The sequence below is a fragment of the Mirounga leonina genome, unplaced genomic scaffold (genome assembly GCF_011800145.1).
Source record: "Mirounga leonina isolate KUSES-001 unplaced genomic scaffold, KU_Mleo_1.0 Mir_488, whole genome shotgun sequence".
Classification (NCBI taxonomy): Eukaryota; Metazoa; Chordata; class Mammalia; order Carnivora; family Phocidae; genus Mirounga; species Mirounga leonina.
This window is the reverse complement of record NW_023270777.1, coordinates 11,873,305-11,901,263: the sequence shown is the minus strand read 5'-3', so window position 1 is coordinate 11,901,263 and position 27,959 is coordinate 11,873,305. Positions and strand designations below refer to the sequence as shown.

At 41.8% G+C, this 27,959-nt stretch overlaps 1 protein-coding gene across 2 annotated transcripts; it reads right to left on the bottom strand.

Moving 5' to 3' along the window:
- Positions 1-14: 14 nt before the first annotated feature.
- On the bottom strand, positions 15-26,241 carry COPS3 (COP9 signalosome subunit 3). Of its 2 annotated transcripts, none has more exons than XM_034989773.1 (12): positions 26,094-26,241; positions 22,560-22,689; positions 20,387-20,499; positions 20,244-20,293; positions 18,671-18,763; positions 17,134-17,313; positions 14,242-14,382; positions 12,155-12,328; positions 10,282-10,368; positions 1,694-1,807; positions 639-719; positions 15-339 (listed from the first exon to the last, which is right to left on the bottom strand). In XM_034989773.1, exons 1-12 carry the CDS (start codon positions 26,146-26,148, stop codon positions 286-288), a joined length of 1,272 nt encoding a protein of 423 aa, XP_034845664.1. In that variant the 5' UTR covers positions 26,149-26,241; the 3' UTR covers positions 15-285. The 2 variants fall into 2 exon arrangements, with proteins under 2 accessions (XP_034845664.1, XP_034845665.1); XM_034989774.1 differs by having other exon boundaries at positions 18,671-18,831; positions 26,094-26,203.
- Positions 26,242-27,959: the final 1,718 nt, after the last annotated feature.

Here is a 27,959-nt window from a genome sequence, read left to right as displayed (position 1 = left end):
CATCAATGTTCAAGTAATTTAAAACAAAAAGGTAGATTTAATGCAATAACAACATTAATCTGAGGATAAATAAATCCACAACAGACTTTAAAGTTTGAATTTTTTTTTCCTTTCTTGGCAGAGAGAATGGTTTTCTTAAAGCACATAGGACTGAAGATGTCAAAACAAAATGTAATCTCTTAATGTCCAGGTCAAACAGGCTTGGTCTTCCCTGCTGCCCTCCTAACACTTGCCACTGGCCAAGGTGATAAATTTCTCTCATCTAACTCAGGATGGATGTTAGTTTCAAGAGTAACTAGATGGTTTGTTTCCAGAATCATCTTCTTGTGATCCCATGCTCTGTAAAGAAGAAAGTGAGACCATCTACTTATGTTTGCTCTTGCCAAAGGTTTCCCACCAGCCCCAAGCAAGCACGCCCCATCCCTTCCCAAGGACAGTCACCCTGTGTACAAGTGGAGAGGCTGTAGTTTGCATACTTCCAGACTGTAGTTTGAAAATGTGAACTTAGTGACAAAGATTTTCAAGAACTTGGGGCAACTAAACATTTAATCTCATATCAAGCTCACATTCCTGATGAGGAAATAACCTCTCCTTTTCTATCCAGGCCACTTCTAGTTAATAAAGGGAACCCTAATCACCTTTTGTACAAACTGGGGGTTCACTGTGATCTCCTGGTCCATGGCCTTCAGTCGCTCATCCAGCTCTATGCACTTCAGCATCTGGTGATAGACACATTTGAAGGTGGTTATTAGAAAAGTGAGTTTAGGTCAATTTACCTCCTTTTTAACCTAGAGTATTAATATGGGTGCTAATAGGTTCACAATCCCATGATCTGAAACATCTGGGGCTACACAGGTTTTGGAATCAGAATTTTTTGAATGCAGAAAATTAACAGAGTACAAATACTGTAAATTAACTAACAACCCAGCAGGATCTAGGGCAGCTCCCCATAATCAAACACATTAATATCCTTTGCAGTGAAACCTAAAAATAAGCACCCTAAGCGGGATAAAGACCATACATCATTTTGGGTGAAATTCACCATCACACTGAGTTACCAAAGACCTCCAGTTTTCATGGGTTTCTGGATTTTAAACTGCAAAAAAGGGAGTGTGGAAGTATCCTATGTTACTCTGCATTGCTTTTAGGCTTCTGAGATTTAATGTCTGAGGTAAGGAACACAGACTGCCCACACAATCCCAACTCATGTCTTGAACCCAGAGGGGTACTCAGAGCAGCGTGACCTCAGAAGCTGCAAAGGGGACCCCGCTCCGGTCCCTGGCTGCTGCCCGACAGGGAACCGAGGGACGGCCTTCCTCCCCCAGCCGCCCCGCTGCCTCCCACTCCTCCTGCAGAAATGAGGCTCTACGTTATAAATGGTGGTTGGGTGTGAATAAAACTGTACCAATTTTAAGACCCTAAAGTGTTTTAGTAGCTGAACTAGGCTCTGGTGAGCTGATGGGAAACCCAGTCCACCGTTTACTTGTTATAACCATACAGTCTGGGAGAGGTTGAAGCAATGACTGTTTTCAAAATAACTTTCTAGGAACTATGATGTTTCTAGAAACTATTTGGAACTACCTGTATTTTAAAACTAAAATTGTCCAGGATCATGGAGGCAGTATTTCAAATGTAGCATCTCAAACATCAATCAAAACAAACAAACAAATCAAAACCTGGCATTCGTATTTACCTCCTGGTCGATGTTATGAAGCATGGCCGGATTATTATATTTTTCAGGGTTATCATGGAAACTGACCATACCGTCCTTCTGATTAATACTTGCAAAAATTTCACCATCCTCTATCTGTAAAAAAAGGAAACCAGGAAAGTAGTTTAGACCTGGACACTATGCAAAGCTATAGTGTTTCAATCTAATTGGGGGAAAGGACAAAAAGCAATAAATTTGTTTTCGTATTTTTTAAGCACCATCTGTTTAATCAACAAGTATTTATTGAACACCTACTATGTGCTAGGCACCATTATAGACGCTAAGGAGTGCAAAACACACACACACATACATACACACCTGCCCTTACCATTTTTTACTGAGGTAAGTTTCACATAATGTAAATTAACCATTTTAAAGTGAATAATTCAGGGGCACCTGGTAGCTCAGTCGGTTAAATGTCTGCCTTCGGCTCATGTCATGATCCCAGGGTCCTGGGATCGAGCCCCGTGTCGGGCTCCCTGCTCAGCAGGGGGCCTGCTTCTCCCTCTCCCTCTGCCCCTGCTTGTGTTCCCTCTCTCTCTGTGTCTCTGTTAAATAAATTAATAAATAAAATCTTTTAAAAATAATAAATACATAAAATATTTTAAAAAAATAAAATGAACAATTCAGTGTAATTTGTAATGTGTAACTACCACTTCTATCTAGTTCCAAAACATCTTCATCACCCAAAAGGAAACCCTATACCCGTTGGAGCAGTGACTCCTTTTCCCATCCTCTCAGCTCCTGGCAACCACCAATCTACTTCCTGCTCTATGGATTTGCCTATTCTGGACATTTCCTATCATTTGAATTGTATATGCCTCTTTTGTTTCCTGCATCACCCAGCATAATGCTGTTGAAGGGCCTTGCATCTTAAACTGTGAAACCTTAACACATTTTTGTTTCACCGCACTACAAATTCTCTTCTGATCCTTCAGAAAAACTTTCCTGCCAATGCTGATTCCAAGGTAGTTTCAAGGTCTATGTTCTTTATTTGCTTCAATGACTAGGGATTTATTTGAATGGCCTTTACAGCCAAATCCTGTCCAGGAAGTTAGAAAGTGAGAAACCATTAAGTCTCATGAAGGTATTATTATTAACACATTGCCCCACATTCTAGCTTTGGAAGGGATCGATGCTACCTACTGAAACAGCAATCAGTCCAACACATACTAAATAGAATAGGTCATCCTTTACGTGCTCACAGACAGCTGCCTCTTTAAAACGTGGGTGGAATATACCCAAATGAAATGCAAACCTAGGTTTACCACAACAGCTCTTTTTGTAGTAACCAGAACTAGAAACAACCCGTGTCCACCTAATTAATGGGAAAGTATACTCACACAGTGAAATACTGTAGCCCTGAAAATGAAGGGAACTACATACAACATTTTGCTCATATTCGAGCAAAAAAAGCCAGACCCAAACAAGTATATACTGTACATGTCCTTTTGTAAAAGCTCAAAAAAAATACAAAATAGAATGTGAGAAGTCAGGGTAATACCTTTCTAGGCAGGAGTAGGGCTAGAAGCAGGCATGAGAGATGGTTCTGGGGTGCTGCTAATACTCTGATTTTTGATCTAGGTGTTCCTTTCACAGGTGTCTTCTCTTTGTGAAAATGTATTTGGCTATACACTGAAGTACACTTTTCTCTGTGCAGGTTATATTTCAAAAAAATGTTTCCTTAAAAAATCCCTAACATACAATCTGAATAGGCCAATATCTATTAAAGAAATTGAATCTGGGGTGCCTGGGTGGCTCAGTCAGTTAAGCATCTGCCTTTGGCTCAGGTCATGATCCCAGGGTCCTGGGACTGAGTCCTGCATCAGGCTCCCTGCTCAGCAGGGAGCCTGCTTCTCCCTCTCCCTCTGCCTGCCACTTCCCCTGCTTGTGCTCACTCACGCGCTCTCTCTCTCTCTGTGTCAAATAAATAAAAGCTTAAAAAAAAAGAAATTGAATCAATAATTAATAACCTTCTAAAACAAAAAGCACGAGGCCCAGAAGGATTCACTGGTGAATTCTACCAAACAATTAAGGAAGAAATTATATCAATCTCTACAATCTCTTTCAGAGAATAGAAGCAGAGGGAATACTTCCCAGCTCATTCTATGAGGCCAGCATTACCCTAATATAAAACCAGACAAAGACATCACAAGAAAAGAGAACTACAAACCAATATCTCTCAAGAACATACATGCAAAAATCCTCAACAAAATATAAGCAAATCCAACAATGCATCAGAAAGAATTATACACCATGGGGGCACCTGGATGGCTTAGCTGGTTGAGCATCTGACTCTTGGTTTTGGCTCAATCATGATCTCAAGGTCGTGAGATTGAGCCCCGCATCGGGCTTGGCACTCAGCAGTCTGCTTGAGATTCTCTCTTTCCCTCTCCCTCTGCCCCTACTCCCACTCTCACGCGCTCTCTCTTACTCTCTAAAATAAATAAATCTTAAAAAATTATACTCCCCCAGGTATGCAAGGCTGGATGAATGTTCAGAATCAATTAATGTAATTCACCACATGAGCAAACTAAAGAGATTATGTTCCTATCAACAGACACAGAAAAAATATTTCACAAAATCCAATAACCATTCATGACAAAAACTCAGTAAACTAAGAGTAGAGGGGGAACTTCTTCAACTTCATAAAGAATATCTACAAAAACCCTACAACTAACATCACACTTAATGGGGAGAAACTCAAAGCTTCCCCACAAAGAACAGGAACCAGGCAAGTATTTCCCCTAATATCACTCCTTCTCAGCATCATACTGGAAGTCTAGTAAGAAGAGAAAAGAAAATAAAAAAGCTGGGAAAGAAGAAATAAAACTGTCTTTGTTTACGGACGATAAGGCTGCCTATGTAGAAAATCTGAAAGTATCAACAAAAAAACCTTCCTGGAACTAACAGGCAATTATAGCAAGGTTACAGGACACAAGGTTAATATAGAAAAGACACATGAAAAACTGCTCAACATCAGTCGGCATTAGGGAAATACAAATCAAAACCTCAATGAGACACCACCTCACACCAGTCAGAATGGCTAAAATTAACAAGTCAGGAAACGACAGATGTTGGCGGGGATGCGGAGAAAGGGGAACCCTCCTACACTGTTGGTGGGAATGCAAGCTGGTGCAGCCACTCTGGAAAACAGTATGGAGGTTCCTCAAAAAGTTGAAAATAGAGCTACCATATGATCCAGCAATTGCACTACTGGGTATTTACCCCAAAGATACAAAAGTAGGGATCCGAAAGGGTACCTGCACCCCGATGTTTATAGCAGCAATGTCCACAATAGCCAAACTGTGGAAAGAGCCAAGATGTCCATCAACAGATGAATGGATAAAGATGTGGTATATACACACAATGGAATATTACGCAGCCATCAAAAAATTGAAATCTTGTCATTTGCAACGACGTGGATGAACTAGAGGGTATTATGCTGAGCGAAATAAGTCAATCAGAGAAAGACAATTATCGTATGATCTCACTGATATGAGGAATTTGAGGAAAAGACAGAGGATCATAGAGGAAGGGAGAGAAAAATGAAACAAGACAAAAGCAGAGAGGGAGACATACAGTAAGAGACTCTTAATCTCAGGAAAGAAAACTGAGGGTTGCTGGAGTGGAGGGGGAGGAATGGGGTGGCTGGGTGATGGACACTGGGGAGGGTATGTGCTATGATGAGCGCTGTGAAGTGTGTAAGACTGCTGAATCACAGACCTGTACCCCTGAAACAAATAATACATTATGTTAATAAAAAAAAAAGTCACTTTCCTGTATACCAGCAACAAATGAGTGGAAATTCAAATTAAAAACAATACAATTTAAAAACTGGAGCATCATCGGGGCGCCTGGGTGGCTCAGTTGTTAAGCGTCTGCCTTCGGCTCAGATCACGATCCCAGAGTCCTGAGATCGAGCCCCACATTGGGCTCCCTGCTCGGCCAGGAACCTACTTCTCCCCTCCCACTCCCCTGCTTGTGTTCCCTCTCTAGCCGTCTCTCTCTGTCAAATAAATAAATAAAATCTTTAAAAAAACAAAAACCCGGAGCATCAAGCACTGTTTCTATCCTGCAGGTTGGAATTTTTTCCATAATGCTACTTATCACTGACAATGGCCTCTCTCCTTGTGCATCCGTGCCTTACACCGCGCTGAGCTGGACAGTGTCCTTGTGTGGAAGCATCGGCTGGACTGGGTCAAGTGCAGGTGTACAGTCCTGTCCCCATCCCGGGTAACCATGTTAAGCTCCCGAAAAGTACCCAGGAGGAAAATTCAGGTGTCTGCTTATCTTTGCAACGTGACAGCACTTGGAATTGCACCATGGAGCATGCTCAGAAATAGTAAATTTGTCTCCTGCCGGGATGCAAAAGGTCCATCTTCTGCTGAGAAGTGGTATGGGAGAATACTCGGTCCTTGACTAGACATGGCAACATCATGCAGTGGCTCCCTGCAAACTGACGCGTTGGTTCTTGATACAGGCTTCATTTGCCAGTCATGTTGTTTAGTTGGGAAGTAAGCAGAAAAGGGTCTTGAGATCGAGGGGTGGGTCTAGGAGGGGGGACACTGGTCAATCCTGGTTAGGACAGGAGTTTCTTGCTCTGCTCTTGGTGGCATCTCCTTTGTCAAAACCAAGATGTGAAATTAAAGTCATAGTTCTCTTTATTTAAAATTTCTAATAAATACTCAAACTTTGGAAAAAAAATAAATCAAAACAATACAATTTACATTAGCATATCCCAACCCCAAATGAAGGACTTAGGAATAAATCTAACAAAATATGTACAAGATCTATAAGGAAAATCAAAGGATAAGAAAGGAAATCAAAAAGGACTAAATAAATGGAGAGATATTCCAGGTGCACAAATAGGAAGACTCCCTATTATCAAGATGTCAGTTCCTCTCAATTTGATTTATAGATTCAACACAAGCCCAGTCAAAATCCCAGCAAATTATTTTATGGGTATCAACAAACTGATTCTCAAGCTTATGTGAAGGGACAAAAGACCCAGAATATTAAAGGAGAAGAACAAAGTTGGAAGACTGGTACTACCTGACCTTAACACCTCCTATAAAGCTACAGTAATCAAGGCAATGTGCTTTGGGTGAAAGAACAGACAGATATATCAGTGGAACAGAACAGAGCCCAGAAATAGGCCTACATAAATAGTCAACAGAGCTTTGACAAAAGCGCAAAGGCAACACAATGGAGCAAAGACAGTCTTTCCAACAAATGGTACTTGAACAACTGGACATCCACATGCAAAAAAATGAATCTAGACACAGACCTTACTTAGATCCTTAACAAAAATCAATTCAAATGGGTCACAGATCTAAAGGTAAAACGCAAAAACACAAAACTCCCAGAAGATAATGTAGGAGAAAACCTAGATGATCTTGGGTGTGATGGTAACTTTTTAGATATAACACTAATGACACAATCCATGAAAAAAATTAATTGATAAGCTGGGCTCCATTAAAATTAAAAGCTTCTCTTGCAAAACACAATGTCAAGATAAGACAGGCCACAGACTGGGAGAAAATATTTGCAAAAGACACATCTGACAAAGAATTGTTATACACAAATATACAAAGAATTGGCCTAGTTGGCTTAGTCAGTGGAGCATGTGACTCCTGATCTCAGGGCCGTGAGTTCAAGCCTCACATTGAGCACAGAGATTAGCTAAAAAAATACACACACACACACACACACACAGAACTCTTAAAACTCAACAAGAAAACAAACTGATTAAAAAATGGGCCAAAGACCTGACCAGATACCTCCACATACAGATGGCAAATAAACATATGAAAAGATGCTTCCCATCATATATCACCAGGGAAGTGCAAATTAAACTGTGATACCACTATACGCCTATTACAGTGGCTAAAATCTGGGACGCTGACAACATCACGTGCTGGTAAGGATGTGGGCCAATCGGACCTCTCTTTCATTGCTGGTGGGAATGCAAAATGGTGCTGCCACTTTGGAAGAGTTTGGCAGCTTCTCACAAAACTAAACATAGTCTTACCATATGATCCAGCAATCACACTCCTTGGCATTTACCCAAAGGAGCTGAAAACATATCCACACAAAAACCTGACATGGATGTTTAGAGCTGCTTTACTCATAGTTGCCAAACTTGGAGAGCAACCAAGATGTCCTTCAGGAGGTGAATGGATAAACTGTGCCACATCCAGGCAATGGAATATTACTCTGCACTAAAGGGAAATGAGCTGTTGAGCCATGAAAAAACACTGAGGAACCTTAAATTTTGGTTACTAAATGAAATAAGCCAATGTGGAAAGGCTAACTACATACTGTAGGATTCGAACTATCTGACATTCGGGAAAAAGCAAAACTACGGCAACAATAAAAAAGATCAGTGGTTGCCAGGGGTGGGATGAAAAGGCAGAGCACAGAGGATTTTCAGGGCAGTAAAAAGAACTCTGTATGATACCGTAATGATGGCTACATGTCATTACACATTTGTCCAAATCTACAGAATGCACACCACCAAGAGTAAACCCTCACGTAAACTAGAGACTCTGAATGACCATGTGTCTGGAGAGGTTCAGCAACTGTCACACACGTGCCACTCCGGTGAGGGTTGCTGATAACGGAGAAAGCTGTGGATGGGCAGGGGCAGGGGGCATATGGGGTATCTCTGTACCTTCCCCTCAATTTTGCTGTGAACCTCAAACTGCCCTAAAAAAAAAAAATGATGTCTTATTAAAAAAAAACAAAAACAAAAAACACCCCACAACAATCCCCACCCTCATAGACCTTATATCTAGGGCGAGTCTTGAGCTCACACCCAAGCTGGACAGCGTGGTTATCCTGGGCGGGATCATGTCTGCTGTGGGAGCAGGCCTCCGCATTGCAGGATGGATAGCAGCATCTCTGGCCTCTATCCACTAGATGTTAGGACCCCTAGCTTTGACAACCAAAAGTATCTCCAGACATTGCCAAATGTCCCCTACTAGACAAAACACCCCTGGTTGATCCAGAGCCTGTCAGGGTCTGTCTGGGTTGGTCACACAGGGTTCAAAACACATCCCCCTCCTTTAATCCCTCAAAGCACTTCCCTAGCTCGTGTGTCCTCACAGGTGTCATAAACACTCATGCATTTCTTCTCACCCACCAAATAGCGAGTTTCCTGGGAGTACTGTGTAACTTACTCAGTCTGTGTAACCCCTGTGGGGCTTAGCAAGGTGCTCTTGACAGGCACTCCATGGTTGGTCAAGTCAGACAGATTTGGTTTGTTTGGGAGGTGTGTGTGTGTGTGTTGAGAATTAGGCTAAAGGAAAAAAACTTCAAAACATTTGTAAATTGCCTTATGGAAAGGAAGTACTCCATTATCACAATGGAAAATAGTTTTATTACTCCTAATCCTGATATGGCAGTGCTCCTGAAATCAGAGGGGGAGATCATTAGCAGAAAAATGTAAAATGCTGACTTGTTACACTCAAGATTTGCCTGACCTGGGCTGAGGATGTAAGTTTGGTTTGATGGATCAAATCAGAACCATGTATTTACAAAACTGAATAGGTAGGTAGATTACAATGTATCAACTTGGTGGGTCACCATGTACTCATTTATTTTTAAAGATTTTATTTATTTATTTATTTGAGAGGCAGAGAGAGAGGGAGCATGAGCAGGGGCAGGGGGGAGGGGGAGGGGCAGAGGGAGAGAGAAAGCAGACTCCCCATGGAACAGGGAGCCTGACCAGGGGCTCGATCCCAGGACCCCAAGATCATGACCTGAACTGAAGGCAGACGCTTAACCAACTGAACCACCCAGGCACCCCTACCATGTACTCATTTAAATGACGCTTATCCAAATTTGGGGAGTGGAGAGATGCAACTGGGACGTTACCAGCAGGGGTATTGGTAATATCTGCTTTCTGAAGGCAGGTACTCAGATGGTGCCTGCTTTAGCCCCCTTTATTATAGATATTGCTCTAAGTGCAGTCATGAACTGACAATGGCCCACAAGGAGTTAAGGGGCTCAAATCAGATCCCAGTCAATGACTGTTCACTCTCTAGGTGAACAGGACATCCTTGGTGTGGGAGCAATGCCATGACCTACATATGGGCACAAGTTCATGACGTCATCATGGACCAGCACATTGAGTAGCAGTGCTTTATGACCCTTGGTACATCTGAACTATTTCACAAGCGTTTTAAAAATGTAACAGGACACACCATGCATATCATCTGAGTACATAAAAGTGGAAAACCCCATAGATTTTAAAGAAGTAACCCAAAATGTCCAGAGGTTGACTTTGGATGTCCCTCTCTTTCTCTCGCTCTTTTTTAAAAGATTTTATTTCTTTATTCGCCAGAGAGAGAGAGAGCACAAGCAAGGGGAGCGGCAGGCAGAGGGAGAAGCAGGCTCCTTGCTGAGGGATCATGACCTAAGCCGCAGGCACCCGCTTAATCAACTGAGCCACCCAGGCATCCCTCTCTCTTTCTCTTTTTTAATATTTTCTACAATGAACACCTATGACTTTTACAGGGACAAAAATCCACTAATTAACTTTTTAAAAGTGAAAACTCACTTACCATGTGTAAGACATATTTCTCTGCCTCCTGAGGTCCAGATAACTGCACACGACTTGCCATATCTTGTAATGATAATGTTAAAAAGGTCTGAAATCCAGAAGTAGAATTAATCACAGGTAGAAACAACTGAGGACATACATTTTATTAACTGTGTACAGAGCTCTAACGAATCACTGAAAATCTGCTTTCTATTACTGTGCAAAATAATTTTTTGTTGTGAAGATGACTTAAAGTTGATGAAACCTGTGGCTTTAGCCATCAGTCTCCTAGAGGAGTAATGACTTCTAGAAATGTATCCTGCACATACTTTCCTATGTGTCTGAGAAACATATGCACTAGGTTATTTACTGCAGCACTGTCTGTGAGAGCAAAGGACTAGAACCACTTAAACGTCCGCCAACAAAGGGCAGGTTAGTGCAGTCTGGTACAATTGCATCAACAGACTCCTATGCAGTTGTAAAAAAAAAAAAAAAAAATTAAAAAGTAAGGATACTTCTCATGGACTGAAAGAGAATCTGAGAATGATAACGTGTACCATTAAATATAAAAAAGGAGAATGGTGTGCATGGGACAGAGAGCGTGTGTGTATCTGTGAGAGAGGGGGTGTGCGTGCACGCGTATGTGCATAGCCCCGCTCTAGAAGGCCACCCGAAAAACTGGTAACGCCGGGTTGCCTCTAAAGAAAGAAAACAGGTGGCTAGGGTACAGGAACCGGATGGAGATTTCTGTCTCTTTTGAATGTTGTATTGTAAATAAATAAATTTAGTTGACGACATCGCATTCATTCTTCAAAATTTCAAGCGAAAGTATGTAAACCACATGGGGGCTTCGAAGGAAGTTGAGTGTTTAGCACTGCTCTGCAGGGGACCGGAAAACAACCCCTTTCGGGAACACACCAAAAGAGCTCTTTTCTTAAGGAACTCTGGTAATATTTACAGCAACAGCCTTCTCAGAGGGCCTTCTCAGAGCAGGGCGTGTTAAAACCCTGAGGCTGAGAATCTGTAATGAGCCAATGACCAAAAAATCTACATATACTTTAGTTCAGAGAGTAGCTTCCAAGAAAATGAAATTATTGTTAATTTTAAAGAAGTCCATAAGCAGTTTAAGATAAGTGAAGACTTACATTTCCTATACCCTTGCTCGGCCTACTTCCCTCGACAACTCTGGCTTCTCACCACTCTGGCTTCTCCAAGTCTGCCCACTGTCAGATCCTCCACCCAGTAAAAGCAATCCTGTAGGTTTAAGCGGCTCTCCGCTTCCTGTTACCTGCAGCACGTGCCTTTGGAGGTCACCTGAGATTTCATGTTTCTTCTATACTTTTTTGTACTGTTTGAACACTTGGTAATCAGCATGTTTCTTGTCATCCAAAACCATCAGCTTCCTTTCATTTTGGAAAATAAAACTCGTGTAACTGGCTTACCTCCTACCTCCTGCACATAGCTCACTCAACTCTGGCCTAAGTGGCAATGTCAGGGTAGTGCCGTGTTCAAGTAAGAAGTTCGAACAGAGATCAGCACAGCCCAGGAGGTTCCGCGCTGGTCACAGGGAACTCATGTGTGCATCGTTAGTTCTACCCTGTCTGCCCGTGGCTCTGTTGACCTCTCTCAGGCTACCTTTCTCTGCCTCCCCATGGAGCCGTGTCTCCTACCTGTCTTCCTCTTCACCTGTTCCTCTTCTCAAATACCCTGCTCTAGCCCTGAAAAGACCAAAAGGTATAAATCAAACTCTTTCTAAGTCATCAGTTGTGAAAATAGTAGAGACATCCTGCCACACTTTATCCCTGTCTCTGCTTCCTCGGCACTGAGAAGGGGAGAGAGGAGGGGGAGGCCCAGGGGAATCAGGAGATGCTATCTGAGGGCGTCACTTGCCTCACCTTGGTTAGCCTTTGAATATTCTTCTTATAAAGAGAAGACAGGCATTGCTTCACCAGCCCCATGTTGTTATCACGAGTAAAAGTCTCACTGTGCTTGTTCACCAGGTTGCGGAGTTCTGAGGGATTATTGGTTGAATAGACTTGTGCTAACTCGTGGTACGCATTGCTAAGAGGCTACAGGTTTAAAGGTGGGAAAAAATCAGATTAAAGCAGTAGAGATATACACTTCGTATAGGAAGCAAAAGAAGACATGCTACTATGTTTTGAAAAAGTACATTCAATATCCTTTACTGTTACCTAACAACTTATAATTTACCCAAAGTGAATGCCTAGTTTTTACAGGTAATTACACTGGGAAAAAAGAAGGCAAAATCTCCCATCATTCTCAACTCTCTTGCAAACTTTCTCACACACATACACATACCTCATCAGATGCAATAGGATCATCTGCTCTTTTTTGATAAGAAAAAAGAAGACAGAACAAGAGAACAAACAGTGGTTGACAGGGCCTACTAAGAGCCTGAGCTGCTTTAGGGATTTTATATACATTATCCTCTATTTTAAATATTAAGAAATTGGGGCAGAGGTCTGAAAGAATGTGGGGTGGTCATCAGGGGCACAGGTAGAAATTGGGTTCAAGCCTCTATCTCTACTCTGAAGTCTGTGTTCTTTACCATGGATGATATCTTCATAAATAAACTAATGCTTGTAAATGATACCCTGCAGTCATGAAGACATCACTTTATAAAAACATCCTTACTAAAACAGGGCAGCTCAAGGGCCACCTGAAGGGACCATGCCGTTCTCCAAAATGATCTGAGAATGGCTACCCTAAACCTACGCTGCCCATCACTCTTCCACACAATTAGAGGGAATCTCTCTTAACCACCCCCACCCCCATCTGTGACTGGGCAGCCTAGAGCCCTAAGAACCACAATAAGGGTCTTTGGCAAAGAACACTTGGTCATCTTCAATAAGACAGCATAAAAATCTTCTCATTGGGAAGATTTTCAAATTGATATCCTGAAATTTTGAGTTCTATACAACGAAGAACAGGGTTAAAATTGTTATCCAGGGGCACGTGAGTGGCTCAGTCGGTTAAGTGTCTGCCTTTGGCTCAGGTCATGATCCCAGCATCCTGGGATTGAGGCCTGCATCAGGCTCCATACTCAGCAGGGAGCCTGCTTTTCCCTATCCCTCTGCTTGCCTGCCTACTTGTGATCTCTGTCAAATAAATAAATAAAAGTCTTTAAAAAAAAATTGTTATCCAAATGACTGTGACCTCATGACCTTTTGAACCGCCCAATTTTATTCTAAACCATGAACATGTATTTAAAAAAATTTTTTCTTTTAATTATTTTTGGGGCGCCTGGGTGGCTCAGTCGTTAAGCGTCTGCCTTCGGCTCAGGTCATGATCCCAGGGTTCTGGGATCGAGCCCCACATTGGGTTCCCTGCTCCGCAGGAAGCCTGCTTCCCCCTCTCCCACTCCCCCTGCTTGTGTTCCCTCTTTCGCTGTGTCTCTCTGTCAAATAAATAAATAAAATCTTAAAATAAATAAATAAATAAATAGAATAAATTCAATTGTGGGTAACATGTTAAAAAAAAAAAATTATTTATTTTTAAATGTAATCCCAAAGCTGGATCCTCAGTGAAAACAAAAGTTCAGTGAGCAGAATTTGTGGTTTTCATATGGGGGCTCTGGTAAGATTTCCCAAAGCTTGGGCAGATTGAGTTCAATAAAATCAGCACTGCCTTTTCAGTATTTCTGCTAAACTGTAATGAAGAATAACAACGACAACAACAACAACAAAACAACCTTTATAGGAGCCTAAACATCTACGGCAATTATTACTCAAAGCAAAAGTTTGTAAACAAATTTCTAAGAAACATTCCACCCCAATCAGGTGATCAGAGGGTATATGGCTCCCAGACCATAATGTGTGTTATTAAATTTATTAAATGTCTGCTAACTTGAAGCTGCTGGGAGAGCTAAGTCGTTAGAAAAGAAAATTACAGAATTAGTCATCATTACAATTTCCTTATGGACTTAACATGTCACCTAAGACATCCATTTAAAAAAACTCACCTTAATGAATCTACCCACAATTTGAGACGTATATTTCGGTAGCTGTTGTACTTTTCCAAGTAATATCAAAGAAACTAGAATATACTTTTTATAGGATTCCAACATGATGTGGCTGACCGCCATGGCAGGAGTAGTTATAGCCTGAGCAAGAGGAGAGAGAGCTCACCATAACAGAAAGGGCAATCAGCTACACGTATCACTTTAATTAAATAACAATTCTTACATTACATGTCCTATTAGTATTTTTAATAGCATCTTCATTGAGACACGATTCTCATGCTATAAAATGACCCTTTCCAAGTATACTACTCAGTGGCTCTCGGTATATTCACCGTACTGTCCAACAATTGATGACCATTACCTAATTTCAGAACACTTCCATCCGTCCAAAAAGAAACCCCCCACCCCTTAGCAGTCATCTCCCACTCTCTCCTCCCTCAGGCCCCAGGTAACCATCGTGCTACTTTGTCTCTGTGGACTTGCCTATTCTGGACATTGCATAGAAATGGCATCATAATAAACATGTGGGCTTTTGTGACTGGACTGGCTTCTTTCTTGTTTTTAAGGCTCATGCATGTTGTAGCAGTTACTGGTGTCTCATTACACTTTATGGCTGAATAATATTCCACTGTAGGGCTAGACCACATTTTGTTTACTCATCCTCAGTTGATGGGCATTTGGGTTGTCTCACCTCCTGGCCACCATGAATAAAGTGGCTGTGAACATCAGTGTACATATTCTGGGGGAGACATTTGTCTTCATTTCCCTCAGGTACATTCCTAAGAGTGGAATTGCTGGGTCATGGTGGTAACTCTAGGTTTAACATTTTGAGGAACCCCAGACTGTCTTCCACACTGGCTACACCATTTGACACTCCCATGGGCAGTTATGAGGATCCCAAATTCTCCACCTGCTCATCAATGCTGGTTATTGTTGGCTGTCTCTTTTTAGTTCTAGCCATCCTACTGGGTGTGAGTTGGTATCATATCGTGGATATGATTTGCATTTTCTTGACCACTAACGATGATGAGTATCTTTGCATGCATTTATTGGCCATTCGTGTATCTTCTTTGGAGAAATGTCTATTCAGATAGACATTTTTAATGTCTTTTTAAATTTAGTTTTTTTATTGTTGGGTTGTAAAAGGTCTTTGTACATTCTGGCTGCAAGCCTCTTATCAGAAATAGGATCTGCAAATATCTTCTCCCACTCTGTGGCTGCCTTTCTACTTTTTTTCACTGGGATTTATGAAGGTCAGGGAGAAGTAAAAACTATCATACCCAAGTCAGCTCAAATATTCCAAATCAAAACCCAAACCACTGAGCCTGTGAGGTACTTGGAATCTACAGAAACACTCACATAAGTGCATGTGGATACACGTACAATGATTCCTACCACAACGCTGCTCTAATCGTGAAATAGCACAATCAACGAACGTTCTCACCAATCAAGGACTAGTAAATCAAGTAGGTCGACATGTGGCGTGATGTGAGATAGAGCTGCTTTCACTTTTTGCTTATATAATGCTGTAAGATCTGATTTTTTTCCAGTAAGTACATCTTCCTCTTGGAATTTTTTTAAGCAGTAAAAAAAATCTATCACCTTCTGAAATTAAGGTACTAATGCCATCTACAGCTGCCTGTGTATTATTCAAACACAGCTGCATGACACAGACGAACACTAGACAATGTTTGTCGTTAGGGCAAAATCTGGGTATAAATACACTTTCAGTGAAAAGGCTCCTATCTGTATCAAAGATGTTTTGTTTTTAACATTTTAACTATTTGTGATAGAAATATTTTTTCTAAGTGCATTGCATACTTTCCTGTTTAATGCCCTCGTCATCTTGATATTTCTGGCTCATTAGTATGTTATCAGCTATCATATTGGGCTATAAAATGATCATTTGCTCAGTGGCTGTGAAGTGTCTTTATCATTTTGTGAAGAACTCAAACTTTTAACTATGTACTCTGAAATTCTTAAAGAGAAGTCACCTTGAAGATTTTACTTGACCAGACACATCATTTTTTTGAGTAAGCTCTACATCGAACATGGAGCTTGAATTCAAGACCCCGAGATTAAGAACTGCATGTTCTACTGACTAAGCCAGCCAGGTGCCCCTGACTAGACATATCCTTTAATGACACCATCACGGCCCAACAGCACATTCTAGTGATTCTTCCCTCAGTCCCCTTACAGTGTTTATCAACCCCCCACTGAGGCAATGCTCCGTCAGAAAGGCGTGCCATGCATGTCTATCTATGTGTTAACATTTCAACTAAATTGTGAGCTCCTTCAAGGCTTAGAATATCCTTTATTACCTTAATATGTGCTATGGATGTAATAAGAAATATAAACATCTGACAAATTTCTTAAAATACTAGTATTAGCCAATATTGTATCTCTCTCTCAGACTCTAAAAAATTCTACCAAATTGTGTAATATATCTCATTACACAGACCAGTGGCCATTACACAGACACAAAGCAGGAAGGGGTTTTCCACGTAAGAATGTTTTACTTATTAAAATAAATAAAACCTAAAACACGTGGTTTTAGAACAAAAAGACACTTCAAAGATCATTCAGTTCAATCTCTTCCCTTTCTGCAAAGGAAGCTGTAAAGGCCAAGGGATGTACACAACTTAACCTGTATCAGACAGGGTGTGAGCGGCAAAGCCTCGATCGGACCCCACGCAGTAGAGCTCCTCCCTCCACTACCACTCTCTTCAACTTAAGGAACAGTTTACCACCATTTACGTGATGACAGAGAAACAGTGTTTGAAAGGATCTCCACCTGAAACTCAGAGGACCAAGATCAATCCACCCTAGTTGTGCACGTCTTTGATCACACAAGTTCAACGCAACCTCAGGGGCATCTAGAGAGATGATTACCTGTTCATAAAAGTACAGTGCTCTTTCGAAGTTCTTCAGCCCGGTATAGATCATCCCTCCATAATAATAGTAACATAAAAAGTGCTTTGCATCATAGGCTCCATTCTCTTTACAGATATCCATCATGTCCACATCAAGGTATGGAAGGGCAGGCTTAAAGCATTTTGCCAGCAAACAAAGCTGTGAAAAATTTTATGTTACATCATCATTTTAATTGTACTTGGCAGGCTTTTGCAGAAGGAGCAAATTCACAGATTCCAGAAAGGTCAAGAAAATATTTTAAACCATTTACTGATTAAAAATGTTCTAAATGTTGACACAGTACCCCGTTTTCCTAAGCATTCAGAATAAAACAGCATTTCTTTATAAAAAGACTAAGCAGCCATGAGATAAAGTACTCCACAGATGAATGAAAGCTCAGCTATAATTAGCCCACCCAGCACCCATTCAGTTTACAGATACCCAGACAAGTGAGTCCTTTTTCTCTTTGAGGAGAACAGAAAAGGACCGGTATAGTATGATAAAAACTAAGCTTCTCTTCAATTATTTCTTTTCAATTGCTGAATCCTGTATGTAAGTATAGGGAATTGCTCAACTCAAACTCAACAAGGCAAGCACATGGCAATGTTCTATAACTGCATGATGATGCTGGTACAGGGGTAGATCCACGTACAAACCCAGAACTGGGCGTTTAAGACCATGCACTTTACTTACTGTATGTGTGTTATACCTCAATCACCAAAGGTTTTTAAAAGATAAAAAGCAAAGAAAAAAAAAACACCTTGATGTGATATGCAAACTGTAGAGTGGGACATCTGTTTGGAATAGTCCAGGTACCATATTATTAATTAAAGACACAATCTACACCCCGTGGGGCTGGTTGAACCCCCTCCCCAGCCTTATGGAATACTCTGTAGCTGCAAAGCACTGATGTGCAGTCCTCTCCAAGATACACTAAGTAGAAAAAAGCAAGGTACACAAGAGTTCATACAAATCATTGCTATCTGTATAAAAAAAAAAAAAATGAGAGAAAAAAATGCACGCATTTGCTTATATGCGCACAAAATATCTTTGGAAGGATACACAAAAAACTAACACAGATTTCCTCTGGAGAGAAGAGATGGGTGGCTAGTGAGCAGGGTGGTAGGGAGACTTCATCACACGTCTTCCCTTTTGCCTCCTGGGTTTGTAACCATGTAAAATAAAATAAACGAGTAACACTTCAAAGTGTAAGAAGTTACCTGTATTTATTCTCAGGCTCCCTAATTCCTTAAAAAGAAAATGACTTGGGACATTTTTAACATCACAAGCATTACTTACTCAGTTTACTCACATCACAAACCTACTGGCTGAGTCCCACTCTACAGTTTGCATTCAGTAGCAGCCAGCTGAAAATTCCCTTACTAACAAAGTTAGTATATTTTTCAACTTCTAGAGCCTATCACAGTCTCCACCAAATTGCGTTCCTTTATTGAGCAAACCCATGACCAACCCTCCACCTCTGACTCAGTGTGACTAGTACTCCTCGGTGGCTTACCTGGCAGAGATCAGCGTGTATTGAGGTCAGCTGGTTTGTATTCATCTGCATCTTGTCTATGGCTTGCTTTAGGATGCCAATTCCTCGCAGGGGCTGTCAGAAATGACATCTCTTTCAGATAAGTTCTCAAAGATGGCAGCACATTGGATCTTATGTTGTCACTTACAAATAAAAAATAACACTAATTGATAGGTTCCTTTAAATAACAATATGAGGTTTCCATACTCTTTCAGGAAATTTCTGTCCCTATTCAGTCAGAAAGTGTTTTCTTAAGCTGTTTCTTATGCTATTTTAGAGTAATTAAGCACTAATTTTTAAATCATAAAGCTTTTTTTTTCAATGATGATCAATAATCAAAAAAGCAGTATATTACCCTCTCAACAGTTCATTATATTTTTATCAAGACAAACAAAAAATTTCCAAATTATTTACAATAAAGAGCCCATGCTTAGTAAGCTTAGCTGTGGAGAAAGATGTTGGCATCTTCCCACAGAGCAGTCTAGGTATCAGTCATAAATTCTCCCCAACACCACCATCTCTTACCTGATAATAAATTCCTATTGAAACTGGTACCATAACTTATAAACAGACCGTTTCCTGCCTTGATTATAAATAACAAGACCAAGCTTCAAGTGAGGTAGCCAGGTGCTAGACAGGAGATGTGATTCTAAAATCGCTAAATAACTTACATGGGTTTTTCAGTAAAGATTTTTTTTTTAACCGTTTCTTTCAAACCACAGTTTGTTTAATATTCCGACAAAACACCAAATGGTTCTGTCTTGTCTCCTTCCAAGCACTATCTTAAAGTTCAATTTCGAATAATTTAAAAAACCCGCAAATTATAACTTGTGCCAGTATCGCCAAAGTTAAAAAAGACCAAAGAACTGTTTCCGATGAAAGGAAATGAAAGAGACATGACAACCCGATGCAATTCATGATCTGAGATTTTCTTTTGTTGCAAAGGACATTAGGGAAACCAGTGGTAAAATCTGAATAAGGTCAGTAGATTTGTTTAAAGGATTCTGATATTGATCATTGTATTGTGGTTATGTAAGAGAACATCCTAATTTTTAGGAAACACTAATTGAAGTATTTAGGGTAAGTGGCAACGTATCTGCAATTTTCTTTCCAATGGCTCAGAAAAAAAAGAAAAAGAGAAAAGGTAAATAAGTGTGGTAAAAGAATGTTAACATCTGGAGAATCTGGGTGAAAGGTACATGGGGATTCTTCATATTGTTCTTGCCACTGTTTGTAAAGCTAAAATGTCATAAGCAAAAGTTAAAAGTTCTAGCAAACAAAGAAAAACCCAGTATATTACAACATAACGGGCGCTGGGATGGTAGTTCCAGAAACATCCACCAGCAGTAGCTGACTGCCCTGAGGCACTGCTTCTCCCTGTGTCTCAGAGGCCTCATCTGATGTGGGAGCTAGCTGTCCCTACAGCCGATGCCTGGTTACCACATACATCTGTCAGGATGCTCAGTACTAACCTGGAACCTTAAGCAATCAGGTCATTGTGTTCGTTAGCTATTCCTTGAAATGTAACCATAAATACTTGAATAACATTGCTTACCTGTTTCCTTTCCACAAGTGCGTTTGTCAGCTGATGGCAAAGCCCAGCAACTAGAGGCAGCAATGACAAAACGTGGACAACATCAATGACTACACAGGCGAAATGCATTCGGTAGGAAATAAACAAAGTGGTATTTAGCTTACAAGTGTCTGTTGCGTATCGGATGTGCTCCCCGTTACAAGTGCTGATGAAAAGCTGAACCTGTGAGAATAACGTTTCGAAGTCAGGAACACTAGGCATGGAAAACTTCACAAATCTGGAATAAAGAGAAAAGAATCAATTCACCCTGATATTTCACGGGGGAAAATGAAGAAGTAACTGAGGCCAGAAGGCCATCCTATCTCCAGTGCTCTATGAAAGTAAATGAGGCATGGTATTTTTAAAAACTAAGAAATGGACTGACCTGGTTCTTGGCACAATCAAGACACAGAACATAGACACAAATAAAGGCTGAGAAAAATATGCTTAAAAAAGACCTTTGAAAAAAGAAAACTCCCTTAAATGAGGCCAAATATCACACTAATATTCCTGAAGGAACTGAATATAAACTTCTAACCAAAAGTTTTCAAAACCATTTTTCTTTTGAGCTCCAGTGTGCTTAGGGCTATTTAGTCATCTGAAAAGCAGTTGTTGTTTTTCATGCTCTGGGGACAGCAGACTGAAGGGGGACAAGGACCGAGAGAGCTCCAGTCTGGCTGGAGGCTGCGGCCGTGGGTCACGGGTGCTGCGGTCCATCTGGGAGAACCAGCTGACGGGCAGGCCGCAGAGGGGGGCGGGGGAGGACACGGATGATCCACCCTGAGTCACTAGGCAGATGCGGCCCTTCAACAAACACTCTGGGAGGGGGCTAAGGATGGGTTTGTGGAGGAAATCAGATACGCTACTGCCGCTCAGGCACGGCTTACAAGTAAACTACAAGCTCTTCTTTTTCCTAAGGAAATGACCTGCTGAAACTAACTTCAAGAAAAACAAAATGGGTATTACTGCCTGAACACAACTGCTTCTACATCTTTGCATCTGTCCCTCCATCTTGAATATACATTATTCAACTGAACAGTGTCACCCCACATCTGTAATTGAACATCTCATCAAAATGTATCTCGAACAATCTCATTTGGGCCTCACAATAGGTCAGTACGGCCCTGTGATTTCCATTTTGTAAGTACAAATATGGAGTTCAGGGTCCCATGCCTTGTAACTGGAAGAACATAATTCAAATCCAGGGTACTCAGAAACAAGTTCAGGGTTCGCTCCAGGTTTTCTTTTACAGATATACCTTCGAGCTTCCAAATGCTTTCATGTACTTTACCTCACTTGATACACATCTATATGTAAGTTTGTGTGTGCATAAAACATGCATGCTATCCGGTTTTTTTAACCAGCAAACACACACAGTAGAGATCTTTACCTGCCAGCACCATCCCAAAAGAACCTTCTGCAATGGTAGGACGGTTCTTTATCGATGCTGTCCAACACAGCAGCTACATGTGGCTACTGGGTACTTGACAAGTGGCTAGTGCACCTGAGGAACTGAAGAGGTCCCGTCCTGAATTTACATTTCAATAGCCACATGCGGCTAATGGCTACCCCCTACCTAGCGCAGCTCCAGACCCTCATTCTGACAAAGTTTCTTCTCTCTACTCTATTCCTGGCACATCTCTGTCTCAGGAATGGCTGGGCCAGTGAAGCCAGACCCTTGCTGGAGGTCCATTTCCTCTGGGTTTATTTACATTGTTTCAATTTTCATGACAAGCATGACATCCCAATTTGTAATACTAAAACATCAAGAGAAAAAGAATTCTGTCAAGCACACAGAGTTCCAAGGAACCCCAACTGAAATGACATCTATTTAATTTGGTCTTGAACAGCTTAAACTTGTTTGAAGGGAATTGGAAGCAATGTTGCTTTGGATCATTGGTAATTTCACTCAACACACCCCACCGTGCCCTGGGCCATTACTCCCCTATTTGCTTTCCGAGGCAGAAAATGTGGACAATCTGATGGATTACGTGAAGTGTTCAGATACATGCAAACCATAGGACCCACAACTGAGATAGCCATTTGATTTTTTAAAATAAATTTCAAAATGTGTATAAACATAAACAACAGTTAAAAAACGATAAAGCTGAAAATACAACATGCCATGATTAGCTGGGATGAGGAAAATGTAACTACTGTGACTTAAATTTATAATTGTGCTAAAGAGCTCAATGTTGTTTACACGGTTTACTTTTCTACACCAAAAAAACTACAGCCAGAAAATGCAGAGCGTTCAGGTTTAGCAAGCACAGAACTATAAAAGAAGATGCCCCTTACAAAACAGCAAGGACGCCTAAGGAGTGCTCTTGTACATCCAGAGCCCCAAGCACAGTGTCCAGATGGGATAAGTTCTTTGCAAGGAGTTCCCCACTCTTGTTGATCAGTTCACAAAGCTGAGTCATTTGCCCTGGAAAACAGGAATAACACTATCATTCAGTTATGGCACTAACCAAACTAAAGAAACTCCAACCACAGACTTCATACCTCATCAAGAAATGACTTAAAGATGATTTCTTGTATCTCCTTCATTTCAGATGAGGACTCAGAAGGCCCAGAAGTGAAATAGCCTTTGACTATGACCTCAAAACTAGACCTCCCATTTCCCTCTGGCCCCTGAAAGTTTGTACGTTTCCTCCGTTCTCTCTTCCATCCCCCAAGTCAGAAATGCACACATTACTATCACCATTACTCTCATCTCCTTCTCTGTATCCAAAACGTCACCAAACACAATTTTACTTTTAATTTTACTTCCTAAGTTTCTCAAATGGAAAATTGGAAATTATGAAATTCCCATTCCTTTCTCTCTCCCCTGCCTTAATTCGGACACTTATCATTTCTTACCTGGACTGCATCATAAACCTTTGAAACAGTCCCCCTACTTCACTCTTTCTCTCCTCCAACCCATTCTCCATATTGGTACCTGTGGCATCTTTCCAAAATGTAAAATTCAATCATATTACTCCAATGGCTTTAAGAAGCCTAATGCCTCAGCCAGGTAACAGGGCCCTGAGCTTCCCCAGCCTTACCTCCTGCTGCCCTCCCCCCCCCAACACACACACCTACTCTGGTCACACCAAGCTCAGAAAATTCACGCAACATGTCATGTTCTCTCACCTTTATGCCTCTACACATCCTGTTCTCCATGCTTGGTCTTCCCTCCTTCACTCTGTTCCTCTGGGTCTTCCTCTACCAACTCATACACTTCATTCAACAATCAGCTTGGGTGTTCTTCAGACCCTCTTCTCACCTCCCTTCCCCCGGCTAACTTGAAGATGTGTTCTCTCTGTGCCCCCTCTGCATCACCTGGGGTTGTGGTGGTTAGGTAATTCAGCATAAACTCAGGTGGACAGGCCGTGTCATTGTTCCAGTTTCAGAATACAGTGCTTACTTACCAGCCAATCAATCAACAGCCTGTTAATTAATCTCCGAATTGATCCACTGATTTTTCTCACATACCACAGTGTTAGTTTTAACAACTAAGGTATAGAATCTAATTAGGCCTGAGTTGGTACTCTGCAGTAGACTCACTGATTTTGATGCATTATACTGATAACAGACACCAGGGCCACACTCTCTACTTCCAAATGCTACTAGCTGTCTTTCTTGTGGGGGTGGTGGTGGTGTGTATGGGGTTTATGTAAGTCCATGGGCAACAACCTCTTGTCTCCTCCTTTATTGTTCTCTTGCATTTTGAACTTCAAGCTATACATATCAACTATTTTTATTTAGTAGGGGAGGGATTTTTTTCCTTATCAAAACAAACAAATAAACCCACTTAAATAATATAATACTTAAAATCCAAGTGACTGTAGCTAGGAACTTTGGTAATTTTGTTTCTGGAGCTTCTATACTATGCTTTTAAATTTTTCCAAAAATAAAGAAATATACTATTATCGTGTGTACTGCAAAATAAGAATTAAAAAAATCTGTGATCTTATTAGGTATCAGCTTTCAAGACAATACAAGTTGAATGGGGAAATATCATCACTTTGTTACAAATCTCACTGGTAAATGTGAAATAGACACCTTCTTCTAGTTAAATAATTTGCCTCCCTTTTTTTACTCACTACTCTAAATATATTTCAAATGGTATGAAACACAAAGAAATAAGCATTTCAGTCCATTATTTTTCCCCAGTTAAGTAACCAATGCAGAGTTGAGATATAAAATAAAAGCTGGGTCACTATGAAATCATAAGACAGTTTAGTGTGGGCCAAGGGGAGAGTAAACAGTAAGTTCAGTGCCACAGGGTGCATCTGACATGAGCCCAACAGAGATGTGGCCAATGAATTTTCCTCCAAAGAAAGATGGAAATTATGAAATTCCCTTCACTTAAGGTTCACGTTATAAAATTCTGAGTAAGAGCAGAAAAAACAGAAACCTCATAAACATTTACTACGCAGTGAGCATGAGGCACAGAAGCCACAGTCAGTGAAAAGTATCATGTTTATCTCTGCCTGGCAGACTGTTCCTACAGCAGTGACATGCACAGCAAGCATCCAAAGCTTTCAGATAAATCTCACTTGATGCTAAATAGTCCCTGTTCCATTTTGTAAGTGAGAAAACTGGCCCAGAGAAATTAAGTGGCTCACACATGAAGTGACTGACAAGATTCCAACCCGAATCTAAATACCCATACTACATCCCAGGAAGTAGAAACCAAACAGTTTGTGGCATAAATGAATGAATGAATGGTTTCTTCATTTATAGAGACCGCAAGTCTACGCCTTCCCTGTGAACCCCGTTTCTATGAATAATAAGGGAAAGGAGAAGTATTTCAATTGAGGCTTCATACCTGATCAGTTAACTCACAGTAACTCATCAGCACTCCTCCATTTTTACAAATGGAAATAGAGACTCAAGAGATTAAAGGTGACTCGTCCAAGGTCATGCAGCTCCTAGAACTTTACAATTAATAGCTGCTAGCAGTAATCTGTAACTGCATCTATTGCACCTCATACAATAGGTACTGTTTCAAGTGCTTTTACATGCCTCCTCTCATTCAATCCCAACACCCCTCCGAAGTAGGGACTAATTTCTATTTTAGAGATGAAGAGACAGGGTGGTTAAAGGGACCTTCACAGCCTGCAACTGATTACTTTAATTCTGAGTCCAGCATTCTATATTCAGGTGATGAGATGAATGAACCAAAGAGCATGAAAATTTAAGTAATAATGGTCACCATCCCACCCCTGGAAATGGAGCCTTACAAGCGAGAGCTCCCTCGGCACTCTGCCGGACTAAAATAGGCCCGGAGGCTTCCCGAGGGCGCGCCGGCCGGCACCTCGGGGGCCGGCCAAGGCAAGCCTCCGAGCCAGGGCACCCAGAAAGGATTCGTCTCGCGCCCGCTGCCCGCGGCCTAGTCCAGAGGCGGCCAGGCGCCCCCGTGACAGACGAGGCTGTGCACCAATCACCGCAGGAGGGGAGGCCGAGGGGACCAACGGACGCTCGGGAAGGCGTCCAGCGGAAGTCACCGCCCCCAAAACTGTCAAGCGAAGCGCCCGGGTGGAAGGGGCCCGGGCCGGGGGGGGAGAAGGGTCCAGCCGGCCCCAGCGATGGAAGGTGGCCAGGTCGCCGAGCGCACGGGCGCAGACGAGAGCAACGGAGACCGAGAGGGCGAGGGGGCTGCTCGAACTCAGCCGCGCCCGACCCCTCCGTGGTCTGAGCGCCGCAATCCCGAGTCCGGCCCCGGAGACGAGGCTGGGACTAACAGGGATGTCCCAGCCGTCCGCGCTGGCGGCTGGGGTTGCATGCCCGTCCCCGCGGCCCGGAGGGCCCGCCCAGGCCCAGCCTGGCGGCCCAGGGCCTCACCTTGAGCCGAGAGCTGTCGGACACTGTTCACGAATTGCTCCAGGGCAGACGCCATGTTTCCCCCCAGGCGGCCTGAGCAGCAGAGGCGGCTCACGCGGGAAAAGGCGGCTGCTCTGGGAGGAGGGGCCGGGGCGATCCTCCACAGGGCCTCAACCGCGGCCTGACGTCACTTCCGCCGGCTCAAGCACCGCGAGATCTCACCTACCTGGGAACCGGTTACTGTTCCCATGGAAACAGTTCCGTTACTCACCATAGCCGGAAGTTCGCTCTCTTTTCCTTTTCTCTTTATCCGGCGCGCTTGTGAAATTCCTCCTGTTATCTAATGGGGCTGTGGGCAAAGGAAGAAATTAAATTTGTAATTAGGCGCATATTGCCCGGTTTTTGCTTGGAATGGCCGTCCCGTTTTCCACCTGGCCGAATCCTTCAAGCCTGGCTTAATTGCCGCTTCTTCCATGAGGCTTTCTCTGTCTTGAAGACTGGAGCCAAGCATGTAGCCTGGATTCAAAATCCCTTTCCTACTACTTACTAGCTGTGTAACTTTGGACAGGTGACTTGGCCGTCCTCCGCCTGTTTTCCCCATCTGTAAGATTCTTACAGTGACCTCAGCCACGTAAAACACTTAGAACAGTGCATAGCGCATAGTGAGAACTGCATTTTCATTCAAGGTATATGTTGAATGAATTGATTTCCCCATATGGAATTGATCTGATTGACTCCCAAAGCACTTTGTTCCTCTCATATAGACACTTCCACTCTGTTGCAGAAAATTGTCTCCAAAGTCCATACCATATCCATTGCTCTTAACTGGCATGGAGTTCCTTAAATTCAAGCATCTGTCTTACTCATCTCTGTATCCTCTGAGGGCCTACCGTAGGATCTGGTGCATAGTAGGGACCGAGCAAATAAGCATACATTTTAAATTTCATCCAGTATTTATTGAGCATTAGTAACGTGCTGTGTTAGGCGCTAGGGATACACTGGTGAGTAAAAACAGTCATGATCCTTTTCCCCTGAAGATAACATATAAAGACCCTGAAAAAAGGGGTAGTGCTCTGAAGGAATGGAACAAAGTTCTGTACGATCATGCAACAGAAGAAACCGACCTAGCCTGAGAACAATAGGAAAGGCTTTCTTGAAGAAATGATACAAGCTGAGTTCTGAAGAAAGAGTAGGAGTTAGTAAGGTAAGGGAGATGGAATTTTCCTGAGAGAACCGCATGTGGTCAGACCTTGTGGTGGGAGGGAGTTTGCTATCTGACACTGAGGAACAGAAAAGAGCTGATGATGGTTGAGGGGGAGTGGTATGAGATGAGGCTACAAGGTAGACAGTAACCACATCAAGTCAGCTGTCTTAAAGATAGTGGACTTTTCCTTGAGACGATTGGGAAACTAGTGAGAGTTTTCTATAAGCAAGTAGCATCATTGGATTTGTATTTAGAAAAGCTTGTCTGGCTCCACATGGATGACTTTAGAGAGCCACTTAGGATAATCATCATAGTTGACATGAAATATAATACTAATACTACTAATAATAACAATAGTATCTTGGAAGTATGGATCGAAATAAATTGGTGAATTTGGGACATATTTAGATGAATGACTTTAACACTTGTACTCTAAGATGGAAATGCCCCTGAATGTTCTATGACAGCATTTGGTCCTGAATCTTTGATCTTTTGCAACACACAAGACAGATATTTTGACTTATAGGAAACACTTCTATGGATGTACATGGATTTTAGTGAAAGCCAAAAAATGTTGCGGAGGAGTAAAGCACTACAGTAATTCAAAATAGCCACAGCCAGTAATCCTACTTTAGAATGTGTTGTCTATTTAGATTGTGGCAGCTGTTCCCCCAAGTAGTTCT

Bases quoted from the DNA above. Each gene is read 5' to 3' on its own strand.
- COPS3 (XM_034989773.1), bottom strand. From the start codon at position 26,148: ATGGCGTCTGCCCTGGAGCAATTCGTGAACAGTGTCCGACAGCTCTCG. The intron at 10,369-12,154 runs GTGAGGCAAGTG...TCTGGATTTCAG, and splicing joins ATATTCAAAGGCTAACCAAG to ACCTTTTTAACATTATCATT. The intron at 1,808-10,281 runs GTAAGTGAGTTT...CTTTTTTTACAG, and splicing joins AGAAATATGTCTTACACATG to ATAGAGGATGGTGAAATTTT.